General features: G+C 43.4%; 2 protein-coding genes across 21 annotated transcripts in view; both read left to right on the plus strand.

Moving 5' to 3' along the window:
- Positions 1 to 9,983, plus strand: part of PYGL (glycogen phosphorylase L) — a 91,474-nt gene extending 81,491 nt beyond the window's left edge. For 2 of the 3 annotated variants that reach the window (XM_037016019.2, XM_037016029.2), the window contains one exon: positions 9,933 to 9,966. In XM_037016019.2, the coding sequence (XP_036871914.1) occupies positions 9,933 to 9,951 (19 nt within the window). In that variant the 3' untranslated portion in view covers positions 9,952 to 9,966. Of the gene's footprint in view, positions 1 to 9,932 lie in introns of all 3 variants that reach the window. The other variant, XM_073211272.1, reaches the window with a different exon arrangement.
- Positions 9,984 to 14,730: 4,747 nt separating this feature from the next.
- NIN (ninein) overlaps positions 14,731 to 26,289 on the plus strand; it is a 96,101-nt gene continuing 84,542 nt past the window's right edge. For 5 of the 18 annotated variants that reach the window (XM_073211252.1, XM_073211257.1, XM_073211264.1 and 2 more), the window contains exons 1-3: positions 14,732 to 14,892; positions 15,346 to 15,399; positions 23,559 to 23,762. In XM_073211252.1, the coding sequence (XP_073067353.1) occupies positions 23,580 to 23,762 (183 nt within the window). In that variant the 5' untranslated portion in view covers positions 14,732 to 14,892; positions 15,346 to 15,399; positions 23,559 to 23,579. Of the gene's footprint in view, positions 14,893 to 15,345; positions 15,400 to 23,558; positions 23,763 to 26,289 lie in introns of those variants that run through there. The other 13 variants (XM_073211253.1, XM_073211256.1, XM_073211254.1 and 10 more) reach the window with 6 other exon arrangements.

A 26,289-nucleotide genomic window follows, 5' to 3' on the forward strand; every position in this document is an offset into this window, starting at 1 on the left:
CCCAGATCAACTATAGCCAAGAAGCAAATTGCTTATTTTCTCCTTTAACAATATTCATAATAAAAGGACCAGTCTGTGTGTTTCATTAAGTTCACCCAAAATGATAAGAAGTCTTACAGAAGTCTTTCAGAGTAGGTGTTGTATAAAAGGCTTCCAACCTTGCAAACTTTCTAACTGGGGAATAACTAAGCAATTTCTCCTATCCTTGCTTTGGAGGGTAGATTGAGAGGCACCTGGGTAGAGCTGTGGAAGTTAAAAGTGAAGGAATCCATGTGCTAGATTTTACATGTGAAGTAATTTTAAGACATTTTATAGAACTAGGGAAACAATTTTGCCCTTTCCATTTTTCCCCTACTGAGTTTTCCATATCTCCAAGACAGATGGAGCACATGAAACAAAACCAACTAAATGCAGAGAAGGCAATCTGGGATATTAAAAATAAAATCTTCCCCAAATTTTCACAAGCTCCTTTAAAAACACTTCCACCCAAGTGTTAAAGCAGCTAACAAGGGTGTCTAAAAATGGAAAGAAAAGAGATGCCCCAAGGCTTCTTTTTTCAAAACCAGTCAGCATTAATATTTACTTCTCAGAAAGGGCTTTTTATACAATCAGTAAATATGACCAAATTTAGTCATATGTGGACTGAAGATGATGATGTGCCAGGAAGCTCTCCAATAAGAATCTTTAAATATAAAAGTGTTGAATCAAATCCAGAAGTAAGACAAATAGGCAGATGCAATTAATACCCAGGTATAATGTTAATATTTCATTAGACTCCAAATAAATATTTAATACCATTAAATTATTCAAAGAAATAGTAAAGAAAATATGGTTAGCTAGATTTTGACATTGCATTCTTTGCCCTTACTAACTCTAAGCTCTTTATTATAGAAACATTATAGGTTATACTTTACATTTTTATAATACTTAAATTTTATATTTTCATAATATTTAAAAATAGGAATCTATTGATCGTGGCTCCTGGGTTTTTAATTTTCCATGTAAAACTAATTTTTTTTGAGCAATATATAATTTCAGATTTTCTAGGGGTAGAGTGACCTCAAAAATTATGTTCAAATATCACTATTTTGTTGCCATCATCCAAAGAAAATATCAATATCCAATTAAATGTAAACCAAATTAATTTTTCTCTTTTTTTGTACTGGGGCATATAAGTGAATTGTTTGAAATGTATTACTGATGGAAAAATAAATGTAAATTACTTATGTATTCATTGATGGAGGCCCCTTGCCCTGGGAACTAATCTAGGTGCTGGGGATACAGCTGTGAAGAAGGTAAGCAAGTCAGGCCAGTAGGAGATGCTGGAGACAGCTCTGTGAACAAGCAAAGGAATAATAAGATGGATTCAGATGGCAATGAGTGCTATGAAGGAGGAAATCTACAGTGGGCTCCAGGGTGGCCAACTGAGGTCAGAGGCAGGCGAGAGGGTGGTGGGGAAATGGAGAAGATGACTTGGAACAAGACCAGAGGAGAGGGGCAGAGCTAACTGTGCAAACGCCCTGGGGAACAACGTTGTCAGCAAATGGAACAGCTGCTGCAGGAGGCTTGGTGTGTTCTAGCAACAGAAAGGTGGCCAGTGGAGCTGGACTCAGGGGCAGGAGGGTGGGGCAATGTTTACTGAACGATGAGATCTTGGAGGCAAGCAGGACCAAGGTTTGTAGTACAGGTTTGGGGTTTGTTCTGAGGGTGAGAGGAAACCGCAGGACCTGACTGCATACTCCCCAATATCACTGTCTCCTCTGAGGCACACGGCTGGAGCAGGGACATGAACAGGAGCAGGGAGACTAGTTACACTGGCTCAGGAGTCTGGGAGAGATACAGCTGTGGCCCTAGCAGGGGGTTGGCAGTGCCACAGTGGGGATGGGGAATAGCATTCAAATTCAAAACGTATTTTAGAAATACAACCTAAAGGACTTGCTGGTAGTAATTGCATTTTCTCAAACTAAGTTATTTCTCTTGAGCTACATTTCCAAAGCTTTTCTGAAACAATTTTATATCCAAGTCCCTTGTTCTCACCTCCCTAGTCATATGCACTTCTATGCACCCCCTTTAAGCCTCAGAAAAGTGCTCCCCAACCCTTTTAAATCACAGTTGGTCCAAATGGCTTATCCAGCCTTCCATTCCAGTGCCTTAAGTGCATCTTAGCTACTGTTGTGTCTGCAGATCTCAGAAGAGACTCTCCAGACAGCCTTTCCTAGATCCTGTCTCCTTGTAATTCGTACCCTCCTACAGACCATAGAGATCCCCAAATGGTCATTTCATATTTGTACATGACTCTTCACATGCCTAAGAGTTCTGTTCCCTCTGGGAGTCTGTCCTAGAATGCTACAGCGGCACCAGTAATGACCAGCTTGCCACTAAGGTCTACATGTGCCTCAGTTACTTGACAGAGGACAGAACTATCAGCAGTACAATCTTCCAGTTGAGGAGACAAAGGCACAGACATATTTTACAATTTGTGAAACAACACCCAGCTAGGATTTAAGTCAGGTGAAGCTCCACTGGGCTCTTTGCTTCTTGCTTCTCCAAGAACTGCTGCTCCAAGAACACTCCCCCCATGCCCACCAACAAAATACACACACCTTCTTGGTTAAGCACCCTAGTTAGAACACAACACTGCAGCCAGATTGCCTGGAATCCAATCCAAGTGTTGCTGCATTTTAGTTGCATGACCTTGGACAAGACACTGAACCTCTCTGTGCCCCTGCTTCCTAATCTGTAAAGGAGAGATCATAATAATACCAGCCTTATAAGGTGAGGATTATGGGGATTGCTGTACAGACAGTGCTTAGAATGCTACCCATATTGAACAAGGGCTAGGTAAGTACCAGCTATCACCATCATCATTCTCCTGTCCTACCCATGGAGTGTCACCCCCATTTCGAATTTGTGCAACAAAAATTCAGCTATATGATTACTGGCCATTACTAAAAGTCCCCCGGGTAGGTGCCTAGGGTTGTTAGGGGAGTGCATAGTGAGGTCATTACAAAGAAACTTTGGTGGGGCAAAGTGGTGAGGCAAGTGTCAGAGATACTCAAGAGACACTTAATAAGCTGTGATTAATTTACTCTGAATAATGCACTGTGGAGAAGACATTTTTAAAGCATTGTTTGTATTAAATTACTCACCATTCCAAGGTTCATCTCACTAACCCACAAGCATGTAGAGTGGACAGAGGGAAGCCTGTTCTTTCCAGTAACTGTTCAGTTCTTCATCTCAAGCTCTTGCCTTCACCTCATTGTTTTAAGTCGATTTTGGCTTTAGGATGTTTACCAGTCAAAATAGGCTAGATTCTGTGTTTACAATAACAACAAATATCAGCAGCTTAAAATGATAACGTTTATTTCTTGCTCATGCTGCAAGTCCATCACGGCACAAGAAGGCCATAGTTACTGTTGTCAGTAAGGAACCAGGCCGGTAGCGGCTCCATGTCAGTGTGGGTCCCTCACTGCAGGGGCCGGGGAGGAGAGCATGCAGACCACATGCTGGCACTTGAAGCTTCTGCCCATCATGTTACTCAGACTTCTTTGGTTAAAGTAAATAATACAACCATGCCTGGGCTTAAAAGGAAGAGTGTGTACAATCTTCCCTTAGGAAGTACCCCCAAATACTTGGGGACAAGCTACCACAAGGAGTTAAATGAAAGCTAGCAGAAAACTCATCTAAAAATAGCTTAAACAATGAAGGGGTCATTTTCTCACCCAAAAAGAAGTCTGGAGGTAGATCAAGGTCCAACTCAGTAAATCGACCAGCTCAAAGATATCTTCAGGGACCCACTTTGTTACTTACTTTGCCATCCTCAGAATGTCAGCTGTATCTCCCTTGCTGGTCACAAGATGGCTGCAGCAGTGCCACCTGTCACATGCAGACAAACAACATTCAGAGAAGAACAATGATGTTTCCTCTCATTAGTCTCATATTATTGAGAAAATCTTTCCCACAACCCCCCATTTTACCTTGGGTCCTGATGGCCAGAAGTAAATCATATGGCCATAATTCAGCCAGTCACTAGCAAAAAAAAAAAAAAAAATACTACCACCTCCTGGGATGAGAAAAGACCTATTTTTCTTTTTACAAACAACTCTGATTTCTATGAGAAGTATGCCATTGAACATAAGAAATCAGGAAAATGTAACCAATTTCACCAATTATGGTAAGCTCCTTTATTGAAAGCGTGAGAAAACAGATCACAATTCCCTTCATAAAAAGCCTGAATTTGTGCATACACAATTATTCACAGTGGAATAATATGTGCAAATAAAGCAAGCAAAACAGGCATTGAGTAGACAAGTATCATTTACCTAAAGGTCAGGGAACTAAAAACTACTTGGATTGATAATACATCTGTCTCAAAAGAGTTGACCCAAAGAATTTACCACTCCTTTGTGACCCCCCACTATTACCTAAACATCTTTTTTCATCATTCCACCCAGCATACTCTGTTGTCTTTATCTGTGTACCTGTCTGTCTCCAACTGCAAGACAGTTAAGCTCTTTGAAAGATATGGTCTGTTTCATCTATTTATTCCTGTGTATGCTAAAAACAGTGGGAACACCAATGGATCACTCACTGTGTACCAGAGCCCCTTAAGTTCTAAATTAATTGATTCTTATAATACAAGTATCCTATGAGGCATGTGCTGTCATTATCTTTGTTTTATAGATGAAGAGTTGGAGGGTCAAAACGTTACATCACTTGACCAAATGTATGTAACTCTGAAATGAGAGAGTTGAATTGCAAATGAAGGCAGCCTTGTTTCATTACAGTTGTGCCCCCAAAATGAGTGAACCTAATATACCTTAATATACAATATGAAAGTGAGGGAAAACAGGAATGAAAAACAAGTGATTTCTTTTATTTACATGCAGAATCTGAAATCAAGTATGATAAATTCCCTGAAGGTAGAGATCCTGTATGTTTCCCTTGTTGAGTAGGGTATCTCTAGCTCCTAGTACAGTTCCTGGCACACAGTAGATTGTCAAGTATTCCTCGAAGTGGGGGAGGGAATAAAGGAGGAAAGGAGAAAGGAAGAGAGAGTGGGTGATTGATTCAACACAATTAATGTCCTCCTCCTTTTGCTCCCTGTTTTGTTCCTGCTCTTCCTCCATTGTTTCCATAGGTAACTTGGGTTCTGAAGTTATTTAAGATAGGAGGGAGTGTTAGTTTCTAAGTATTAAGACATCTAACAGAGAAGAGTTTAAGTAAACATTGTTACAGAATAGGAGAGGGCCTCTCTTCTTCTGCCCCACAGTTCTTTTGGCTTTTGAAACAGTGTATCTTATATAAAGTAGACTTTTCTTCCAACTGAAACCTTTTTTTAAGAATATAAGCTTGTACTTTTTCTTCTAATTATGTGCTGTTTGAATGTCAATGCAATGCAGGAATGCCAGTTCCCACATGGACATACTGATTTATTTTTAAAAAATCAATGCAAGGCCATAAGCAAACAAGCGGCAATAATTAAGGAAATGGCCATTATCAGTTGATGGAACTATTACTCCAGGAGTCCCTCCACCAGCACCTGTTACATTACATAATCGGCTACAGACAGGGAAAGCAGTATTTTTCTTTCTTTCAGACCGTTGTCATAGGACTCTGCTTTCACAGATTGCTCCAGCCATACCAATGTATTAGATCATAACTAATCTTTAGACCATTTAGACTTCCCACTCTAGCTTTAATCTGCAAAGTAAAATCATAGTGAAACTAAATCATTGCACTTTGTCACAAGTGAATTTTAAGTGTTCTTATTGCTAAAGAGTGTCCAAGTTTTTTTTTGTTGTTGTTGGTTTTGTTGTTTGGATTCCTAACCAGAGCCAATTTTTAAAAATGTCTCTTTGGTCTCATCTTGAACTAGAACTTCATGAGTGTCTGCATATCCTGAAACTTATTTGTTCTTAATTCTCAGATTACTCTCAGATTTCATTCAAATTTCTTTGAGCTATTAGGGCTTTTTTTTTTTTTCAGGTATCTCCTTTAATTTCAACATATCCAGATATGAGCTTGTTGGTTTCTCCCCCATCTGGCTTTCTCCCTCCGGGTTCTGACCCGGTTATTCATTCTGTGATCCAACCCAACACTTAGGCATTTTGATCACTTTCCTTTTCCCACCTACATCCAGTTAGTTAACAATTCCATTCGTCCATTTTTTTATCCCTCCAACCCATCCTTTATATTTCCGCTCAAGTATTTTCTAAGAGAGAGATGTACCATGTTTCTTCCCTGCTCAGAAACCACAACGGCTCACTACTGCCAATTTTTAAAAAGCCCAAACTCTTTATCAGCATTCAAGATTCATCTTGAGTTACTCCCAGCCTACCTTAGCAGCCTCATCCCCTCTCAGTCTCCACTATTACCTTCATTATCCCTGCACATATTATGTATTTTCCCCAGATTTATTATGACACTCCTCCATTCAATCTGTCTGGCAAAATCCAAATGACCCTTCAAGGCCTAGTTCAAATCCCCTCCTTTTATGGAAAGGTCTTTGATCTCCAGGCAGAAAGAGTCACTCCTTCTGTGCTCTCAGAGCATTTTGTTTATATCCTTGTCTCAAGTCAGGTTTCCAGAAGCAAATCCTGAGAAGAGGATTTGTAGGGAAGTATTTTGTTAGGGAAATGTCCCAGAAGAGACAGGAAAAGGAATGAGGGAAATAGGACAGGGAAGGGAAAGAGACAGAGCAAGGGTGAGCAAGTCTGGACCCTAGGCAAAGTCCAGAGGGTGTAGCTCGGCCTGATTTGATAGGGAAAGCCTGGACATTAATTTAGGTCCTGCTCTAAGACAAAGGAGCTAGACTTTCTTACACCCACACTGAGCAATCACTGGTCGGGAACTAAGCTCCAGCCATTTCCTGCTCTCTATGTTCATCATATCCAAGGGCAGCCACTGAAGAAGAGTCTTAGGAGCACTGGAAGCAAAAGCATATCAGAACTGGTGGAGAGGTGCACAGAAATGGCAAAAGGGATCCTCAAGTGTCTGGAGGAGGCAGAGTCAGCTACCCTCCTCAGCACAGTCCACCCTGTGTCCATGTAAGCAACTCCCAGTCACCGGATGATGAACGACTTGGAAGCAAAGACCCCTTCATAGTCATCCTCATGTCCCCGCAGCAGGCAGGATATTGCTTTGCACCTGGAAAGTGCTTATAGCATTTATTGCTTCCAATTTAATACTCCTTTTCTAGGTCTTTTGTGACATTTTGCTGCTACTAATTACATTGCTGAGATTTTTTTCCCCTAACTGGCTTTAGCTCAATAGTAAGATACAGCTCCTGGGATTTTAAACCTAAGGTTCAACTTTTCACCTCATGCTTTTCTTTCTGGGGCAACAACTTGCTCAGCACATCCCTTCCTAAATTCCAAGACAGGCTGCTTGCTTTGTTCAGTCAAGATTGCCAACCCAAGAAACATTTTTGAAAGATCACAGTCAACATCACTGCCAAGAGAAGAAGTTCTTGGCATACAAAGAACCTGGTTCAATATGAGATGCCAGATGGTGATTTCAACTTCAGCTAAATTCCTGCTGAAAAAAAGTGTTTGAACTGCAGATGAGAAAAGCTTCTATGACAAATTTCCAAGTGTTGGAAGCTTCAGAGGGAAATGGCAAGTGTTGATGCACCAGCCCTCCCTCCACAAACCACATGCACACGTACCATTTCTACCTGCATCTGGCAGCTAAGAGTCCCACGAAGATGCCTTTGCTTTTTCAGAAGACTATGGGGTCTGTTTTGATTTTTACTAAGAGTAAAGTATTCTAACTGAATCCATTGAAGGTGAATACTGCTATATTTGATCATATGCAGTGTTTTTCTTTTTCAAATATGTGTCCCCTTAGCATCTGCTGTGAACTTTTGTGGTATCAGAAGTGAACTTTTGTGGTGTTAATTCTCTTCCTTCTCCACCAACAACTCCATTATTAAGTCAATTAATAATCAGTGTGTCTCCCCTCCTAGCCACTTTCAAATTTCAGGGGATAAATGCAAAGTATAAATTGATGGTGCTCTGCCTAGGGGCTAGGGGCTGTTGGGTCTCTGACTTACTGGTGCAGGAAATTGAAAGTCCAGCTCCCCTGAATCAATTCAGAGAAAACTCTGAGATATAGTTTATGCTCCAGAGCTCCACTCAAGATTTGGCTGAGGCTGGGACTTTGCCTGAACTTGTACCTTGGCTGGCTCCTTCTCTTCTGTTTTCCCTGACTTGCTTTCCCCATCCCTCTCCTCCACCACACTCCCTTACACACTTCTCTGGGAGCATTTCTTTACTAAAAAAACTCATGCACACAAATCCTCATCTCAGGGACTGCTTCTGGGGAATTCACCTAAAATTGTGGGCAATGGAAATACTCAAGGCATTTTATGCTAATAGAAGGGCCATTATTTTTGGAGTAGGGAATGTATGCATACTTACTTAATCCATCAAGATCTCAGAAGGAAATAGTAGATAAACTCAAGTGAGGTATTTGAAGAGTAGTAATAAAGGAACTAATGACAAAGGGGTGGGCCCAGGGCAGAGGAACAAGGATAGTGCCTGCCTGGAAGTAGAAAACAGGGAATGCCATTACCAACCCCAGGTCACTGGCAAGGGCAGAACTGGTGACAGAGAGGTGTGCATAGAGGCTGTGTGATGGGCTGTGATCTTAAGGGATGCAGTCAGCTTACAGAGATCCTATAGGGAGCAAGCTGGCTGAATAAATACCCCAACCTCATGCTCCTTCCTGCCTCCAACTTTTTGCCAGTGACCACATCAGCCAAGCCTAATGGGACGCTAGGTGTAACAGAACCCCTTAATACAGTACGTTGGCCTCTAGGGCACAGAGCAGTTGGAGAAGGCAGAGAGGGCATCTGGAAGGAAAAACAGAAGCTATTCAGCACACCTACCTACCCATTTTCACATACATAAGCGTGCACGCGCACACACACACACACACACGTTGGCCTGTTCTTGACTTTGACCCGTGACCAGGTACACATAAACAGGCGCTAGTTTTTCTCTCTGCTGATCTTTTCTTCTCTTACTTGTGCTTCAGTGGACCCAAAGATAGGCTGCATGATGTGGGGAAAGGAACCTCAATAATCAAGAATCAGTTTTTATTAAAGTCCCAATATGGCATCTGGGCATCACAACATTAGCCTCCAAACCCAGCCTCTAAGATGGGGATCTTTGTAGCTTGAAATATGATTCACAGAGCTCACTACCATAGGTTTATTATTACTTTGACCTCCGTTTTCAGTGCAAAGAGGTCTAAATTATATCCTTAGAGAATCATACCCATTCCCTCCCATCTGAAAAACAAAATGCAAATCAAAGATTTGTGTTGCTTTTTGTGGTGACATATCTAATTGCTATCTCATCAATCCAGGTGCAAAGACACCCTCATTATTCAGTCTCATTATTGGAAGCAGTGCTCTCTTCTTGTTGGTTTCATTTTGTTTTTGAAATGGTCATTTTCCCTACATTCAGCTTTGGCTTGGTTCAGACCATAAAGGACTACAAAATGTGAAGAAAGAGACAAAAGTTCTCCCAGTTATTTCAAGGTCTTTGAGATGAATCATGGAAAACAATATCGGTCGTTGGGATGCCAGCAGGAGCTGATGCCCACAGGATGACGGGTGGGAAATGGAGAAGTGCCGCCCCCACGCGTCCCTGGAGGACCGGCAGCGCGCAGCAGGGACTGCCTTGCTGTCTCCAGCCCTCTCTATGCTGGGCTCCCTGCAGACCCAGGGACAGCTGAGCAGAACACAGGGAGGCTGTGGGACAGCTGTCACAAATGGCTTACAGGGTTGTCACTTCTAACTATTAAAATGGTATCTTATTGGTCTACTTTTCTGGAATTTTATTTTTGAAGTTGTTCAAAGGTTTCAGAAGATGGTGATTTTTAAAAAATGTTTTTAAACAGTATGTTTCTTTCCTAATCAGCTGGTTGTGTCACCCATGAACTCTCTCAGGAGGTGAGTGCTGGAGTGGATGGGCAAGCCTGTGGGCTGATGCAGACCCCAGGTTGCCTGTATCAAGGAGCTGGACGAGATGAAGCTGGACTGCTCTTCTGGCTCTAACACTGTCCTGAGACAGTAACCACCAGCCACATGTGGCTAATCTGAATTGAGATGTGCTTCAAGTATAAAATACATACCAGATTTCAAAGACCTAGCACAAACACTGATGTAAATTATACCACTGATAATTTTTACATGGATTACATGTTTAATGGTAATATATTAGGGCTCTGTTGAGTTAAGCAAAATATAAAAATTTCACTTGTTAGGTTTTACTTTTAAAATGTGGTTACTAGAAAAGTTTGAATTACACATGTGGTTCACACTCTATTTCTGTTGGACAGAATGGTTTTATTTATTTTTTAAAATTATTTTAAATATATGTATCTGGGTTCCCATTTCTTTTGTGTGTGCACTGGATTCCAGAAAACTTCAAGTAGCCTTGCTTGGAAAAAAAATGTTACATCATTTTCTATTAAAGGGTCTTTACAAAAAAAAAAGATTTCATGTCATATTGGCTAAGTGTTTAAGAGGGGAAGCAACACCAGTATTTCTTCAATTGGAATTTCATCTTCTGTTACTTTAAATGAAGCTATAGCGTCAGTCTTTAGACACTTACAGTCTCTAGAACTGCAGAACACTTCCAGATTCCAGAAGCATGAGAGAAGATAGTTCCAGGAGTGAAGATCAGTCCCCTCCCCCACCCTGCACACACATGCAACATTGCTTCTCCATGTGAGTACCAAGTATTTGGAAAGCATTTAAGTGCTCAGTCCATAAGCTCCAAAAGGCACATGTTCAAGAACTACTTCCTGTTGTGCATTAACTGCTGGGTCAAATCAAGAACAGTAGACTAAGACAGGTAGGTCGTTAAGAAAGAGCAGCAGAGGGAAGATTCATTCTACATATGAGCATAGGAGGAGGATAGGCTGTCTGGGGACACTGAGGATACATACATTTGCATGGTTCAAGTGGGCTTTTGAATGTCAAGAAGGAGATCAAGGACCTGGTATGAAAGGTAAAGGGTGGAATGGCCTGATAGAGCCATGTTTCAGGGAAATCACCCCTCCTTTCTCTGTCATGTTATTTATGTGTGTCCCCCCAACTGATTAGAATCCAATGCCAGCTCATATTATTCCCTTACTCTCCCCTGTGTGCATATTTTTGCTTCCCCAAGGGAGAATGATACATGCCTCAAGAGAAAACCAGGACAGTAGCAGGCACAGAGTAGATGCTCAATGCTTGCATGAAAAAAAAAATTGTGCTGAATCCCTGCTTTCTCTTCTTTCATATACTTCAGGAGGGAACATTGAGAATCCTAATTCCTAACGCGGGTCCTTCATGGGCAATTGTGTAAATCAGTTTGCCTTCTGTCTCTTTCCTGTCCCTTTTCTGCGTGTTTCTCCTTTTTTCCTGGCATTATCCTGGGTTTTTACTACCAACATTTTGTCACTGAAGCTCCTAGTCTTTGACTTGCTTGTCTAGAACCCAAATTTTCCCCTTGCACTAGCGATTTCCTCAGGGCCTTGGGGAGAGTAGATATCCCTTTCTCCCAGAAAGTCCCTGGGTCAACTATAACCGGTAATCTGCCTTAACCAGTTGGTCCTCCCAGATGCAGCTCTACAACTTACTTGAAGACTGTTATGGTTAGTTCAGATGGTCAGAGAAATAAGAAAGGAATTTATTAAATAAGAGTAGAAGCAGCTGGGACTTCCTAGTGATAGAAGAGTTTGTTTTTTACTATCCTGTGAATGTGAAATAATTTTCCTCAACTGTGACTTTGGGGGAAAGTAGACTGAATTTGACAAGAGCTTTCCTTGACCAGAAAAAAAAAAAAAAAGATTAACTATGAAGATCCCAGGAAATTGACAAAGCCTAAGTTTTCTCTTTCTCTCTCTCCTTTTTTTAAAGTTCATTTTGTTGTCCTAAGTTTAAAGTAATCACTACAAAGTTACTTTATGAAGAAACAATAACTTTCTCTTCCCTAGACTATTCACCACTTAACTTTTAGACCTTTTAACCATCTGAGAAAGCCAGTCCAATATTGAAAAATGTAGCAGAAAGCCACTAGAAAATATCCTCTACAAATACTTCAAGGATCCTGGGTCCCCTGAACAAAATTGCTTGTAAAGTGAGAGTTTATATCAGAGGCCAATAAACTGCAACTGATAAAAAAGAAATGTGGTTTGTCAAGGATTTTAAGCTGGGTAAACTCATTTCTTCTTTCCTTATATGGCATATAATGTAGAATTGGAGTTTGACTACTACTTCTACTGTTATTTTAATTCTTGTTTAACAGAAAAGCTGATAGGTTCTAAGGTAAGGCCCTGTTTTCTTCCAGGGACTCCTGTCTGGACTAAGACTAATCTTTATCAGGTGCAACCTAAATTGCAAGCACATTGCGTTAAACTATCTGTCTTGGTAGGACTGTTCACCCAAACTACCCCATGAAGTAGCCATGCTCCACACTTTCCCCTCCTCGGTATCTAGGCTGGAGATTGTATGTAATATTGAGTTTCTATTCCTAGAATTAATTCCACACTATTTATTCCTCTTAAAAAAGAGTGTCTTCATAATGTAGGGTGGTCATAGGGAAGGCAGTACAGCACAGAGAAGACAAGTAGTGACTCTACAGCACCTTACTATGTTGATGGACAGTGGCTGCAATGAGGCATGGGGGGAGGACTTGATAATATAGGTGAATGTAGTAACCACAATGTTGCTCATGTGAAATCTTCATAAGACTGTGTATCAATGATACCTTAATAAAAAAAAGTATCTTATGTTTTTCAAAATACACAACCCCCAGCTAGTCTGCTCTTCCAACATCCAACACCCTTAGTCCCCCAAGAATCACTGATTTAAACTAATGAGAAGTCTCATCCCTAAGGATTCTTGCAGGTTAAAAAGGGATGTTTGGAGATAAATTAGTAGGATGAGGTACCTGTGGCAAAGATTAGGTGAATCAAGGAAACATGTCTTCAGTCTTACCTTCCAAGACTATTTTAGTCAGTGGTGAACATTTTTATGACAACTATGTTAAGTATTCTGGTAACAGGTTAGCTATTTGCTCAACAGTGTGTATGTATGTGGTCTAATAATTACTGGACTGTACAACCATACATAAAGTACATAGTGTAGATATGCTTACCAAAGAGTATTAAAAAGGGGGAGAGAGGAATATAAATCTCTCATTTTTCTTATTCTCCAGGCACACTGTGTTGAAGGAAGACAGTTTGAATTCTAAAATAAGACTAATCTACTGATCTGCTTATTTAAAAAAAATACCTTTGATTTTGAGGTAAGTGTCATTTTATATGAAGTTGTAAAAAGTGATACAGAGAGATCCCTTAGTGGGGGACCTTTTACCCAATTGTCCCCAGTGGTAGCATTTTGCATAGTGATAGTACAATATCACAACCAGGAAATCACTCTAATACATACTAGGGCCTTATTCAAATTTACATGCATGCATGTGTGTGCATATTTAGTTCTATGTGATTTTTGTTAAGTGTGTGATCTCTTTTGAATCCCAGCTCTGCCAAGTACAAGCTGTGTGATCCTGGGCAAGTTCCTTAACTTCTCCAAGGCCCAGTTTCTTCATTTGCAAAAACGCCTACAATAATGTCTGCCTCCTAAAGTTGGTGTGAGGATTAGGTTTCCAGCATACCGGATTCTCAGTAAATGCTAGTTTCCTTCCTGTCTATCCCTAGTTCTTCCCGTAGCAAGGGAGCATTCTTCAGTTCCTTGCTGAGATAACCAGACTTGTGAGTTACAATAAATTCTTCTTCAAGGACAACTCATTTAACCTTGCAGCTCAAAGAGAGAACAGCGGCTGTCAGCTCCGGTCCACCGCGCCTTGGGGCCTGGACTTGGGATGCCCTGTGAATCCAGGTGGGAAGTGTAGGGATGGGGAGTGGGAGAGCAGAGCCTTTGGGGGAAACTCTGGCACAGGGGTAGGAGAAGGAGGTAAATACCGAGCAATCCTTGGCCTGAGAGCTACCAACTGCAGAGACTTTCCGTCTTGTGTGGCTAGTGACCGACTCCTGGCTGTGCCCAAAGGAGGCTGGAGAGTAGGTGGGAGCCTGTGAGGACATGGTGGGCAGGTGCAGAAGCCAGTCTAGACCAGGCCTACACTCGCCCCCGCCCCACAGGGTTGAGAGTCAAGTCTAGAGCTCTTCGGCCTCCTGGACCACTCTTCCAACGACGGCCGACGTGCTGCTCCACAGGGCTGAGCAATCCAGGGCCGCCTGGGGCAAGAGAGACACCTGAGTCCCCCCCCTCCCGCACCCCCACCTTCAGGTCCCACAGGCTGGAGGCGACGCCGGAGGTTGCCAGCCAGTGTCCCGGGCGCAGCGGAGCGTGTGCGGGCGCGTGGGGGAAGTTAAGAGAACTAGGCGGCGGGGGCGTCGAATGGCCGTGTCAACCCCAGCCTGGCGGCGACCTCGGTGCGCTGACCTCAACCTGCACCCCTGAGAGCCGTGGCCTTTCCAAGTTCAGATCTCCGAGGGGGCCCGGGCTCCTCCTGGTCCGGCGACCCGAGCAGTCCCTGGGGGCCGGGCAGTCCCCTTCGAGGGGGGGCAGGGCGGACCCCGCGAGGGCCCGGGCGGAGCTCGGTGCCCCGCCCTCGGCTGCCCCAGCGGCGGGGGCCGCGGAGGAGGAGCCGCGCCCGGACCGGCGTCGCCCTGGCTCCTCCTCCCCGCGTGGGCCTGGCCCTTCCTCCCCGGAGTCCCGGTCTGCGGATGGCGGCGGCCGAGCCGGGAGCCGAGCGCGCTGGGCGCGGCCGTCCCGCAGCCGCCGCCGCCGCCACCGCCTTCGAGTGCTGAGCGCTCCCGCGGCCATGGTCCCCGCGGCGGCGCCGGGCGCGTGAGCCCCGCGACTCGGTAAGCGAGGGGCGCCCCCGGGGACCCTCGCCACGCGGCCTGGGGGTGCGCGGAGGCCTGGCGCTGCCCCCGCGGGACAGTCTGGGCTTCCCTCTCGGGGCCGGGGCCGGGGCTGGAGCTGTCCCCGCGGGCCGGGCGCGGGGCGGCAGCGCGGAAGCGGGTGGCGTGGCCGCCGGCCCGGCCGGGGGGCTCCCGGGGACTCGGCGGGAGGAGGGGCCGGGCGAGGAGGCGCGGGCTGCGCGGCGGGGGGCGGTCCACGGGGTGCGGAGGATGTGCGCCGCGGCCGCGAGATCCTCGCTTTTCTAAGAGCTGGCCCCTTACATATGGAAATGAGGCTCACGCGGGTCCCAATTCGCGTCCCTTTGAAGGACGCTCGCCTGGCACCGCGGCGCCGGCTGCGAAGTATTGTCCCGCTGCTTGAGCCATAACTAAGCGTCCTCCTTCGCTTTGCAGAGCGCCGGAGGCAGGCGGCTGGCTGTGCCGGCGCAACGGAGAGGTCAACAGAAGGTAGGCGAGGACGGCGGGGGCGGAGAGAGCGTGTTGCCTGGGGACACATCGGGGTGTCCGAGGGGGTGGCGGAGGTTCCTGCGGGTGGCAACGGGCACGCGAGTCGCTGCATCTGCATCACAGGTTTCCAGGGACGCGGGCTGCGCGTCCGCCCTCCGCCAGCGCAGCCGGGGCTGGGCCCGTCAGCCACCCCCGTGGTCCAAGCCCGCAGCCGCAAGCTGAAAGCAGCTACTGTGTGTTGAACCAGGAGCGGACTCGAATCCCGGAGGAGCAGAAAGGGTAGTTGTTCTGTTGCCTTGTGCCACCCAGGCAGCCTTGTGATTAATTGAGAAGCTGAACAGATAGATACCAGTCTAGGGAAACCCGAGGCGTTGCCTGGGTTGTCTGAGGAGCAGAGAGCTGTTGGGCCCCCTAAAGGGGGGATTTCAGAAGGTGCGTGGGATCAGTGCGTGTAAGAAAGCCTTTCCCAGTGCAATTACTAAGGGAAAAGAAGGAAATGACACTCCGTTATTGCGTGAAAGCCTTGATCGCCAGACCAGCCAAATGGAAGTGTGGAGTGCTGCGGGCGAAGCTGACAGGATTCCAGGGACTGGACTTCAGCAGCCACCAAACCAGTCCCTGACAGAAGGACAAAGCTGGAGACAGTTAACTACTGAAAGCTCTTTCTGTGAAGTTGAAAGAGAGAGAGAGGAAGAAGCGTTTTCCTAGCCTCAGCCCTGAAAACCCGGGTTAAGATGCAAATAAAATGGGAGCTGGAAAGATTGTCCTACCAGGTACCTTGTTACTAGACAACTTAACTATTATGAGATCTGCTTTCTTTACTTAACTGGCACAGAGGAATTCCTGAGATGGGCTTGCCAGGAAACTTAGCTCCTGAATTTAAGATTGCATTTAAGATCTTTTGTGACTGACATGTCAGCTTTTTAGGGTTAGAAACCTGACAAAAGTCCATCTAGGCACACGGGCTAATCTTCTGAGGCAGTGAATATTTCCCCGTTGGACTCCCCTAACATATGTCAATGTAAATTTATATTACTTGTTTCCTGAGGCTTGACACTCTGCAAGGAACTGTATTTTTTTCTGTTAGCTTAATTTTATCTTGAATCTTCCCTAGTGGCTAGCATATTGGTGGCTGACCTGGAACACTGGCAGATCTTGCTCTGGAGTTGAAAAGGGCTGTGAAAATATCCAGACTGTGTGTAAAAGGAACATTGTAGGCTTGCTGAAAAGCCAGTTTGGTGTGGCCTCTGCAGCTGTTGTCAGTGTCCTCAGGGAGGTGAAGCGAACTGCTGGGGAGTTTGTTTACAGATGTGTTTATTTTCACCTGTTCTCTGGGGATTCTTTAGAAGCAGGCGTTCCCAACGCAGGATGGATAAAGCATAGGACGTAGAGATGTTCCAAATTGGTTGGACATCAACAAAGATATTGCCAAGGAGGGAAAGGGCTCTATGGGGGGCACCAGAAAGGAAGCCATCACAGATACAGTCTTTGCATTAAAACCATAGGATCAATCATTTTAAAAGGCATTTGCTGAGAATGGCATGGGTGTCTTTCTTGTTCTTTCTTCATTTTAGTTATGTGATGACCCTTAGTATCAAAAGATATTAACTGGCACAGAGGCAGAAACTAGGGCTCCAGTGAATTCTGAACAATCAATTTAATAGGCAATATTCCTGTAAGTCAAATGTTCAAGTAAATTATTTTAAATGTCCCTGCATGACTTTCTAAACTAACATTTCACCAATCCTGATGCTTCCATTGTCTGTTAATAATGAAAATATGTTTTCTCAGTCTTATATTGATGAAGGGTTTAGCAAGTTTAACCAGAGCATTTTAGAGGGATTCAAACAGTGTGAAGCCTTTTCAGCAGGTTTATTTTTATAGATGCCAATTCATTTGTAAGCCAATAAATTATGTGGTTTAAATTCTGGCTATTGAACTTACATCTGTTGGGCAGGGGCTTGTAGAGAGACTTACTGAAGCTTGCAAAAAGAGATCTTATTTACAAATATAATAGAATTTTAAAAAGATTATGCCAGTATGCAAGCGAGCAACTTTTTGTTTGAAATTAGGACACTTCTTCATTGCATGTTATTTTGGCAGTTAATTTTTTCAAGCTTTTGGGTGGAATATTACGAAGTGTTTATTTTAATGCTCACTCAAAAAATGAAGTTGGGGTATTTGGGGAAGATATCATTTATAGATGTGAGAAGAGAAGCGCTTTGGCAGGGAACTGTACTCAGAGTTGCAGACATTCTGAGTTAATTTGGGTAAATGTGGCTCAAAAAGTGAAAGTTGTCACCAGCAGTCTCTTTTAAGAAAGTGACAACATGCAACTCTTGTTTTCTGCTTCTGTGATTTTACTTAGTATCTGATTACAGATTATTGAATCTAGACGTGTAGGCTAATGATTTTATTCCTCCGGCTACCCCTGAGTTAACTACTTGATTGGGTAATCCACCTTGCTATTAGGTTGAACAAAGCTTGCGTTTGGCTGCAGCATTCAGAATAGTAAAATACTAAAGTGTCTTTATGTTTTAAAATACAAGCTCATAGGATATCTTTAGTTAAATTCAGTTTTATACTGTGGTTAGCAAAGGTAGTTATTTTCTTTCAAATGTATTTAATGTGACTTTTTTTTTCCTGCGCAGTGGCATTTAAACTTATGTGTTATATATACTCCTGTGCTTTTGGTATCCAGTTAGAAGTGAGGTGCTCTTTGAGCAGAGAGAAGGCCACCTGACAGTAGTGAGTTTGGTGAACAGTAGTTCTTATCAGAAATATTCTATATGGACATGTAAATAGAATTGCTTTTTCTATTGAGCTTTTGCTAAACTTGAATTTATTCTTGTTGCTTTTTCATTGTATACTGAAATTAGTCCAAATTGGCAAGACTGGAAATCTTTTCAAATTAAAGTGTTTGCAGGAAAAAAGAAGAAAAAGAAACATTTTAATTTGACCACTGCCATTATGAGGCTCTGACGTGACAAATGGTGAAAACTAAAGGCGTGAATGAAAAGCTTTGCCAAAGCAGGGTTTGTCCATGTTCAACACTTCGGTTATGAAGTAACTAAATTAGCCCCTTGGTGGTCACTGCCTGGCCTGAGGATCCCCAACAGCTATGTCTGAACACAAATCCAAAAAGGATGCATTATGATACTCAAGGAAAGTGACTGAGCCAAAAGGGGCATCCACACATTCCGCATAGCTGTTCAGCTGCTGGGCCATCTGGAGGGGAAATAAAAGGCTTGGGCTAGGGGCTCTGGCATTGTGCTCATTTATTATTTGGTTTTCCCTTGCCAGACTTTGTCCCCTTTTCACTCCTTTGGCCCAGAACAGACATCCCCTGCGGCTGGGGTGCCATTCCTATAAGCTCCTTTCTGTACCTAGGATTCTGAAAAGTTCATAAGTTCATGTATCCACTTCATGCTGTCCTTCTGTTGGGGACTTCATTATCCCCAGCTGCACCCCCACCTAATTTTCCCAGTCCCAGTTGCCTCTGTGATTTCATCAGCCAGAGTTCCCTGGGGAAGCACGATAACACAGATCTGTAATGGACATCCCTGTCAGGGGCTGCACATTTTGGCAGCCTTGTTTTGAGTTATTTGGAAGTAAAATGCTCCAAATAGTTCTCATTATGGGTGGTTATTGGGTAGTAAATGTTTTGATCAATGGCTCTGTGCATCTGCCTCTTATTTAACCATCCCTAGCTAGAACTCCAAAGTAGTGCCCACACTGGCTCTTTTATTTCAAAGGAGTTGTAAAGGCTTCTGTCGGTTTGATTGGGAAGGTAGATGGTGAAGAGAGGCTCAGGCTGGTGGTAGGCTCTATAAAATTGGAATTGTTCTTCACACTTCAAAAGGATTTATCACTCAAAACCCAACTTCTTCATCACTGAGGATGATTCCTGTCACTGGTGGGTATCAGGTAGTCTAACTCTGGAAAGCACTAAATTGCCCAGATTAGACATACTTAAGTATTTTGGGGAAGTAATTTAATAATAATAAATTCCTGAACTATGCCCATTATTGAAGATATGGGATTCTTCATGATCATTTCATACAAAAATTTATTTCTTCCTGGCCCTAAATCTCAAAGCTGCTTTAGAAAAAAGAGATTGCTGATTCTGTGTATCTCTAGTGCCTTGTAGACTGTAATTACTCAATAAGTGGATCAAGAGAGGTAGAAGGACGGAAACGCACCCCTCGCCATTCTCACTGGGAGGAGTTTGTAACCATCACGTGGTCCATGGTGGTTTTTTTGTACTTGGTATTGTTCAGCTGGTTAACACCTAAAGGCAAAGATAAGCGATTTACCAATGATACCATCTTAGGGGTCCAATTCATATGTTTGGTGTGCAGGCATAGGACTGAGAGATGGTATAATTTAGAGATAGAACAGGGTTCAGAACAGATCTCAGTCCACCGCCATATTTGTGCTGCAACCTTGTGCAAGTTGCTTAGTTTTGCCAAGCTTCAAGTTTTACATTTTAAATGGAATATGATATGTACTTTAAAGAATTAGGAGTATTAAATGAGGTTGATTATGTAAAGTACTCAGCATAAGAGTAAATGCTCAGAGGTTTAAAAAAAAGTTTCTTCTGAATTTCCAACTACATTTCAGCCTTTCTGCTTTTGTTTGACATTCAGTTTTTCAATAATCAGCCTTTAGAGATGGAGGAAGCCCTGATCATTACCTGCTTACAGTTACTATTAAGTAATACAATATTGTTTACACGTATAACCTGTCCTGCCCGTTTGTGCTCTCTGTGCGGCATTGCATAGCTCCTGCTTTGCTGCTTGGAAAACAGATTTGCAGCCGATTGACTGTGTGGTTGCCGCTCTTCAGTTTACCCCTCTTAGTAAGTCACAGCTATTTTCTTGGTGGTTTTCTCAATTCCCTTCTTGTATGTGCTTTCTCTGGGATAGCCACTCTCTCTTGCCATCTTTAACTCTCAGAACAGCCCTTCCAGATGGGTACTATTATTCTCATTCTGTAAATGAGGGGACTTAGGTAAGTGGTTTGGTACAGATTCTCCTCCATAGTCAATCCCATAATAACAGCATGTTTATTGAATTTCTTGATGTTTATGAATCTGTTGGCTTAATTACCAATTCCTTGAATCAAACTTCAGGTGGTTCTACACGGTTTGGTAGTGGGTCCTGGCTTTCTGCTTTTGCTTGGTTGTCTCAAAGGCTGAAAATGTCTTTGTAAAAGGGTTGGATGAGGGAAGTAGTGGTGTGCTTGTAGAAGAAGGAGGCATTTCAAAGTCTTCAAATGCTCATTTCTATAGCTTTATTCAGGGTAAGTTTTCACTCAAAGAATCTCCATATACTAAGTCAGTCCGTGATATTTACTGAGTCCCTGGTGTGAAGAGCAAACCATACTGTGCATTTGGAGGAAGATTTAAACGAAAAAGAAGTTGTGGACCTTGCCCTTAAGAAAATTTCTGCCAAGTGGAGAGAAAAAATTCTTGCATGTAAAATTACTGATGAACATTTGGAGAATAATATCAATGAGGAAAAATGCATTCTGTGCCAGAAGAGTACTGACAACTTGTCACCATATGTAACATCTTTTGGATGTTTCCGTCTGATCGTTTGTTCTGCAACGGTGGGGCCATTTTCCCCGTTCAGTCAAAATAATGTTTTCCTTAGCACAGTGTCTTAGAAAAGAGAGATAAAGAGATAAAAAAGGAAAGCTGCTGTAAAATAAAAGAGGTTTGTTTGATTTGGTGAAAATCCAGTGACCTCCCAAAGAATGGGCCATGATAGTTTATCTAATTCTAAGCCATGGATAAGATCAGGAGTTCCCAGTATGTTATGAGTTTCATGGCCCTCTTCCATTGGTACAAATACCCACCCCTTAAAAATAACTTTGAAAAGGAGAAGTGTTAGAATTCTTTCACTTTTGATGTTTTTTTTTTAATATGCAAAATCAAGCTAAAGCAGAATAGTCTGGCTTTTATGAAATTGATCAGGTTACAGCCCCGGGGACTGTAAAACTCAGAGGGAGTCTTGAGCTGTGGCAACCCTGAAAATCCCAGAGCACCTGGGGGATTCTCAAATCTTAGCTGATGATTAATTGGCAGACTCTAAGTGAATCTCATTATCCAAGGGTTGGCCTTGTCTAAATGCCTAACTTTTGTGGCTTTGCGTAACACCTTAGTGTTTCTTTTTTGATGCTTTGATGTTTATATAGCACTCTCAACTTATTTTGAAAACATTTACATGTTGATTAGCTAACCCAACAGACCAACCCTGGGAAGGCAGCCAGAGCCAGCAGCACCTTAGTGATACAAAAACTGATAATTAGGAAAATAGGCCTTCTGAGACCAGGAGACTGAGCTGAAACAGCACCCTTTACTTCAATGAGTGGCCCTGGTAAATTTTGAGCTATGTGGTGAGCTGTTTGAATCCATCTTTGGAGTCTACCTAGTTCTGCTGAGACCCTCAGGATGGTCATGGCTATGTTTTAGCTTGCTGTGTTTTCAACCGTTGTCTGGAAAGAAAGCAACACAGCCTAGGGTATGTGATTTGTTACGGGAAGCTCTCTTCAGTTCTGGCCAGGCTCACCTTGACTAGTAAGTTTCCCATGCCATAACCATCTGCTCTCTGAACATCACCTGTAAGTTAGAGTATGCTGGCCCAGGGCTTGGTTTAGTTAAAGGTGCTGCTTTTAAAAGTAGAACGGTGGTTGCCAGGGGCCAGGGGAGGCAGAAGGGAAGTTGCTGTGCGGTGGGTGTAGAGTTTCAGTCATGCAAGATGAAAAAGTTCTAGAATCTGCTGTACAACAGTGCGCATAGAGTGAAAATACTGTTCTGCACACTTAAAACTTTGTTAGTAAGGTAGATTTCATATAATGTGTTTATCACACAAAATTCTATTGACAAGATACTTTTTTCTTTTTGTAGTGGTGCTGATTTTTAGTCACGGGGATGGTTCTGACAGTCTTGTTTCAGATGTCTGAGGCTCATCTCAAGGGTGTGTGTCATGCTTGGCTTCCATGGCATCATGGCGAAGGCAGCTTCAGATATGCAGGTTTCAGACTTTCATTGGAAGACCCGAGAGTTAAAAATGAATTATCATGCAAGGAGAAACTCAGATTTTATTCTTAGAGAGTATGAGGGGCCTAGAATTTTATGATGCATATTTTTAGTAAAAGTGATTCTGAGAGTTATTGATTGGTCCATGTTTTTACTGACCCCCTTAGAGGGTGGGAAAACAAACAGAAGGCCCTGGGTCAGGGCAGGTGGGAGAGATGGCAGACACATCAGCCAGGCACACAACAGCAGCATGGTCTGGCTGGTGAAGGTTCTGTATGATTCATATGGTCTGTGGCTCCTTTGAATCTCACTACCTGGAAGGTTGGAGTAGTGTTTTCCCCTTTCTCCAGGCAACTAAGCATTACCTAAAACTCCCTGGGACTAAAGGGAGCTTTAGGGAATAGTCTTCCTGTCACACCTCACGTAATTGCACCAGTGAAGTTAATTGAGCTGCTTTTTGAGGAGCTCGTGTAAAAGGCATTTGGTCTCGTGTAAACACGGAGGTGGTTTGTATCAGACATTTCATCAGAGTCTCCTGTTGCCAGCCTCTGGTCTAAGTGATGAGAGGCATCTAGGCTGAAGAAAGGCGAACTAAATAGCTCGACCCACCAGCAGATTGCCAGCACATCAGGGCAGGTGGTCAGCGCTCGCAGCCCTGCATGGACACCCTGGCCCTGCAGCCTGTGAGCACTAACAGTTAGTTTGTTTGAAAGGACTGGATGTCACACGTGGCCTTTCAACCTCCTATATAGCAGAGAGAGAGAGAGAAAAGCGCTTTTAGTCTTGAGTTTGACAGACTGGCTGCCTGCTGAGCACCAGGCAGGAAAGGAGAGTGCCTTTCTCCGAAGAGACCCCTTCCTCTGGTAACGTTCCCATGTGCCTGACCTCGTGAATGTGCCCCTGGAGCAGGAGCGTGTGCGGCTCCGCTGGTCAGGCCTGGGGCCTGGAGCGGTCGGGGTCCTGCTGGGCGGCGTGCAGTGCCTCCGCTGCTGGCGCTCACGGCGCAGCCAGCCAGCACCCAGGGCCGGGACAGACCGCGTTCCCAAGGGGCTGGCGAGGGCGGCCGCAGGGCTCCGGGAGCTGGCGCAACCCTCCTTATCTCTGTCCCACACAGGCAAGCGCCGTGGGCTATGGGATGGATGAGGTGGAGCAGGACCAGCATGAGGCTCGACTCAAGGAGCTGTTTGACAGTTTTGACACGATGGGCACCGGGTCCCTGGGGCAGGAGGAACTCACCGACCTTTGCCACATGTTGAGCCTGGAGGAGGTGGCCCCTGTGCTGCAAGAGACGCTGCTTCAGGACAACCTCCTGGGCCGGGTAAGGTCTGGGCGGGGACGTGGGTGCGGTTTTTGTTGGGGCCTGGGGACGGGGCAAACCACACGGGTCACAACTTGCTTCTAATATCCTGGCTGTGTGCGCGTCCTTAGCTCTTACCCTGATAAACAGATAAAAAAATGTGATGGGTGACAGTGCAGTTTGCTCAGGCGATGAGGGCTGGTTTTAATTTGTGCCCTGGAGTGAAGGTGTGCGCTGAGTGTCTTAAGTGGAGAGAGAAAGGCTGTGTTCCAGCTCTTGTTCTTTGTGGACGGCTTTCATCATTGGTTCAGAGGGGGGGAGTCTGACCTCCCCTGAAGAGAAGGTGAGTGCAGTAAGAAACCTGCCACTCACAGGGAGAACCGATTGCTGTTATGATTTCTACTCCCAATAAAGCTGTTTCTTGCGTGGATTGTTTCTGGGGTGAAGTATTAATTACACTTCTCACCCAGGAAATGAGACAGGAGGCTCAGTAAACACAGTGCAGCTTCGTTTGAAACCCAGCACGGCTCGCCCCCAACAGGGTTGTGTGTGTGTGCTGGTGTTAACTTCTGCGTTTGACAGCAGTCACGTTCTCCCCATAGATCAGTCACAGAAATGAGTGAGAAGTGAGGAGTCCTTTTCTTCCTCTTGCTGTAAGCATGGGAAGGACGTTTGATTTGTTTACACCTGATACTGCCTCCAAGTCTTAAAAAAAGAGCATCATTCATATGGCTTTGGGTTGAGTCTTGCTGTTGATTTTTGGAATGGAAGAGAGGAAAAAATGGGCAATGCTCTTTGAGCTCTGTTGCTATCATTGCTGACACTTTTTAGATCGTGTTTTTATCACGTATAAATTGAGGAAGCAGTTGTGAGGCTCAACTTTATTCTGATGACTGAACTTCCTTTTCCTCATTTCTTTTCAGTGTCTCTTAGCTGGCACATTGGGCCACTGATCTCAGAGACAGTGCCGTGCATTGTTTCTCTGTGACCTGAGACAGACAGGCAGAGTGATCACCCAGAAATTAATATACAAAAGGTGATGTTCTCAGGGGCTTGGTACTATGGATGTTGCATTTAACAGGGCTCATGCTTAAAGAAAAAATGTGAGGTGTTTTTTTTTTTTTGTAAAACTGGAACCATTCTTGGTTGCTTTTGGGGGATTAGCTGCTTGTGAACACATGTGAGCCCTAAAAACACGGGAAGAATCTTGCTTTGAAAGCAGTGGAAATAAAGCTTTGAGGAATAAATCGTTTGCTCCTTATCCTGTAACACACAAATGTTTATTCATTGTGCCTCAATCTCAGGCTCTAGGGAACAAAAAGAGTGGCACTTCCCACTGTGGTCTTTGGGGATCTCCGGCCTTTGGTGTCTAAGGAATATATCAAGAGTGAGGTCTGTTTCAGTGCTGATTATAAAGCCTGAGTAAACATAATACAATGTAAGGCTTCCTTGAGAAGTCGTTTTGGTGTCAACATAAGTATGGACCCTTCTGCGGAAAGCAGACCGCACCTTGGCAGCAGATTAACAGCTTTCTCCTAGAGGTAGCAAACTAAAACGAAGGAACAGTTATAGATTGATTTGTTAATGGCTTGACACTATCAGCCTGCTTTTTACATTTGCTATTTTCCTGTGAATAATGAATACCTAACTGGCCTATAGCCTGATATTTATTTAGTGAGTTAGTGATCAAACTTAAATAGATGTATGCATATTGATTTCATACAGGAGGTTCCTGGGAATTGTCTTGAATTACCAGAGTGGGGTTGGCATGAATTAATGTACTACTGTTAAATTTGCATTTTTTATGAAACTGAATTATTCTACTCAGATGATCACATGAACTTGGCCATATGTTGTTAAGATACTCTGTATGGTCTATAATTTTAAGTTCCAACTTAAAAATTCCTAAGAACTTGCTGGAGAATTCTAAGTGCTATCACCTTCTTGACATATTGAATATGGATCACAAATTGTAAAATTATAAGTTATATTTAATGCCAGTCATCTTTCTTTTCTGTAAGTGGTGTTTATAAAAAAACAAACAAATAAGGATTAGTAGTTTGGTTTAATAAACAAGGAGAAAGAAATACTAGCATGAGAAATCTAAATATATTCATCTATTCATTAATTGAACAAATATATATTGTGTGTATCCTGCATGTCAGGCATTCTCGTAATCTTATGGTATGGGTGCAACTTTAATTTATGTTTATTGTAAACTAAAGTTTTCCATTAAATTGGCTTTTGGATTCATTAGTACCCATCAGCTTCCTGGAGGCTTATGGCTTTAATTTTATCTTTTAAATCCTAGTATGATTTGTAAATTAAAAAACACTTCCAAGTTTATCTTTATTGGAATTGGGCTGAATTAGTCATTTTTTGTGAAGAAATAAGATAGAAAGCATTGTCCCCCTCAACTAAGAATATGAATATTGTCTATTTTTTATTTTAAAAGTCAGCTTTAATTTCACATTTTTTAAGCTTAATGTTTCTGTTGATAGTTATTAAAGAAAGTAATTTAAATTGCCATTTTCCTGCACCATTTATG

This window comes from Manis javanica, chromosome 8 (genome assembly GCF_040802235.1).
Source record: "Manis javanica isolate MJ-LG chromosome 8, MJ_LKY, whole genome shotgun sequence".
Taxonomy (NCBI): Eukaryota; Metazoa; Chordata; class Mammalia; order Pholidota; family Manidae; genus Manis; species Manis javanica.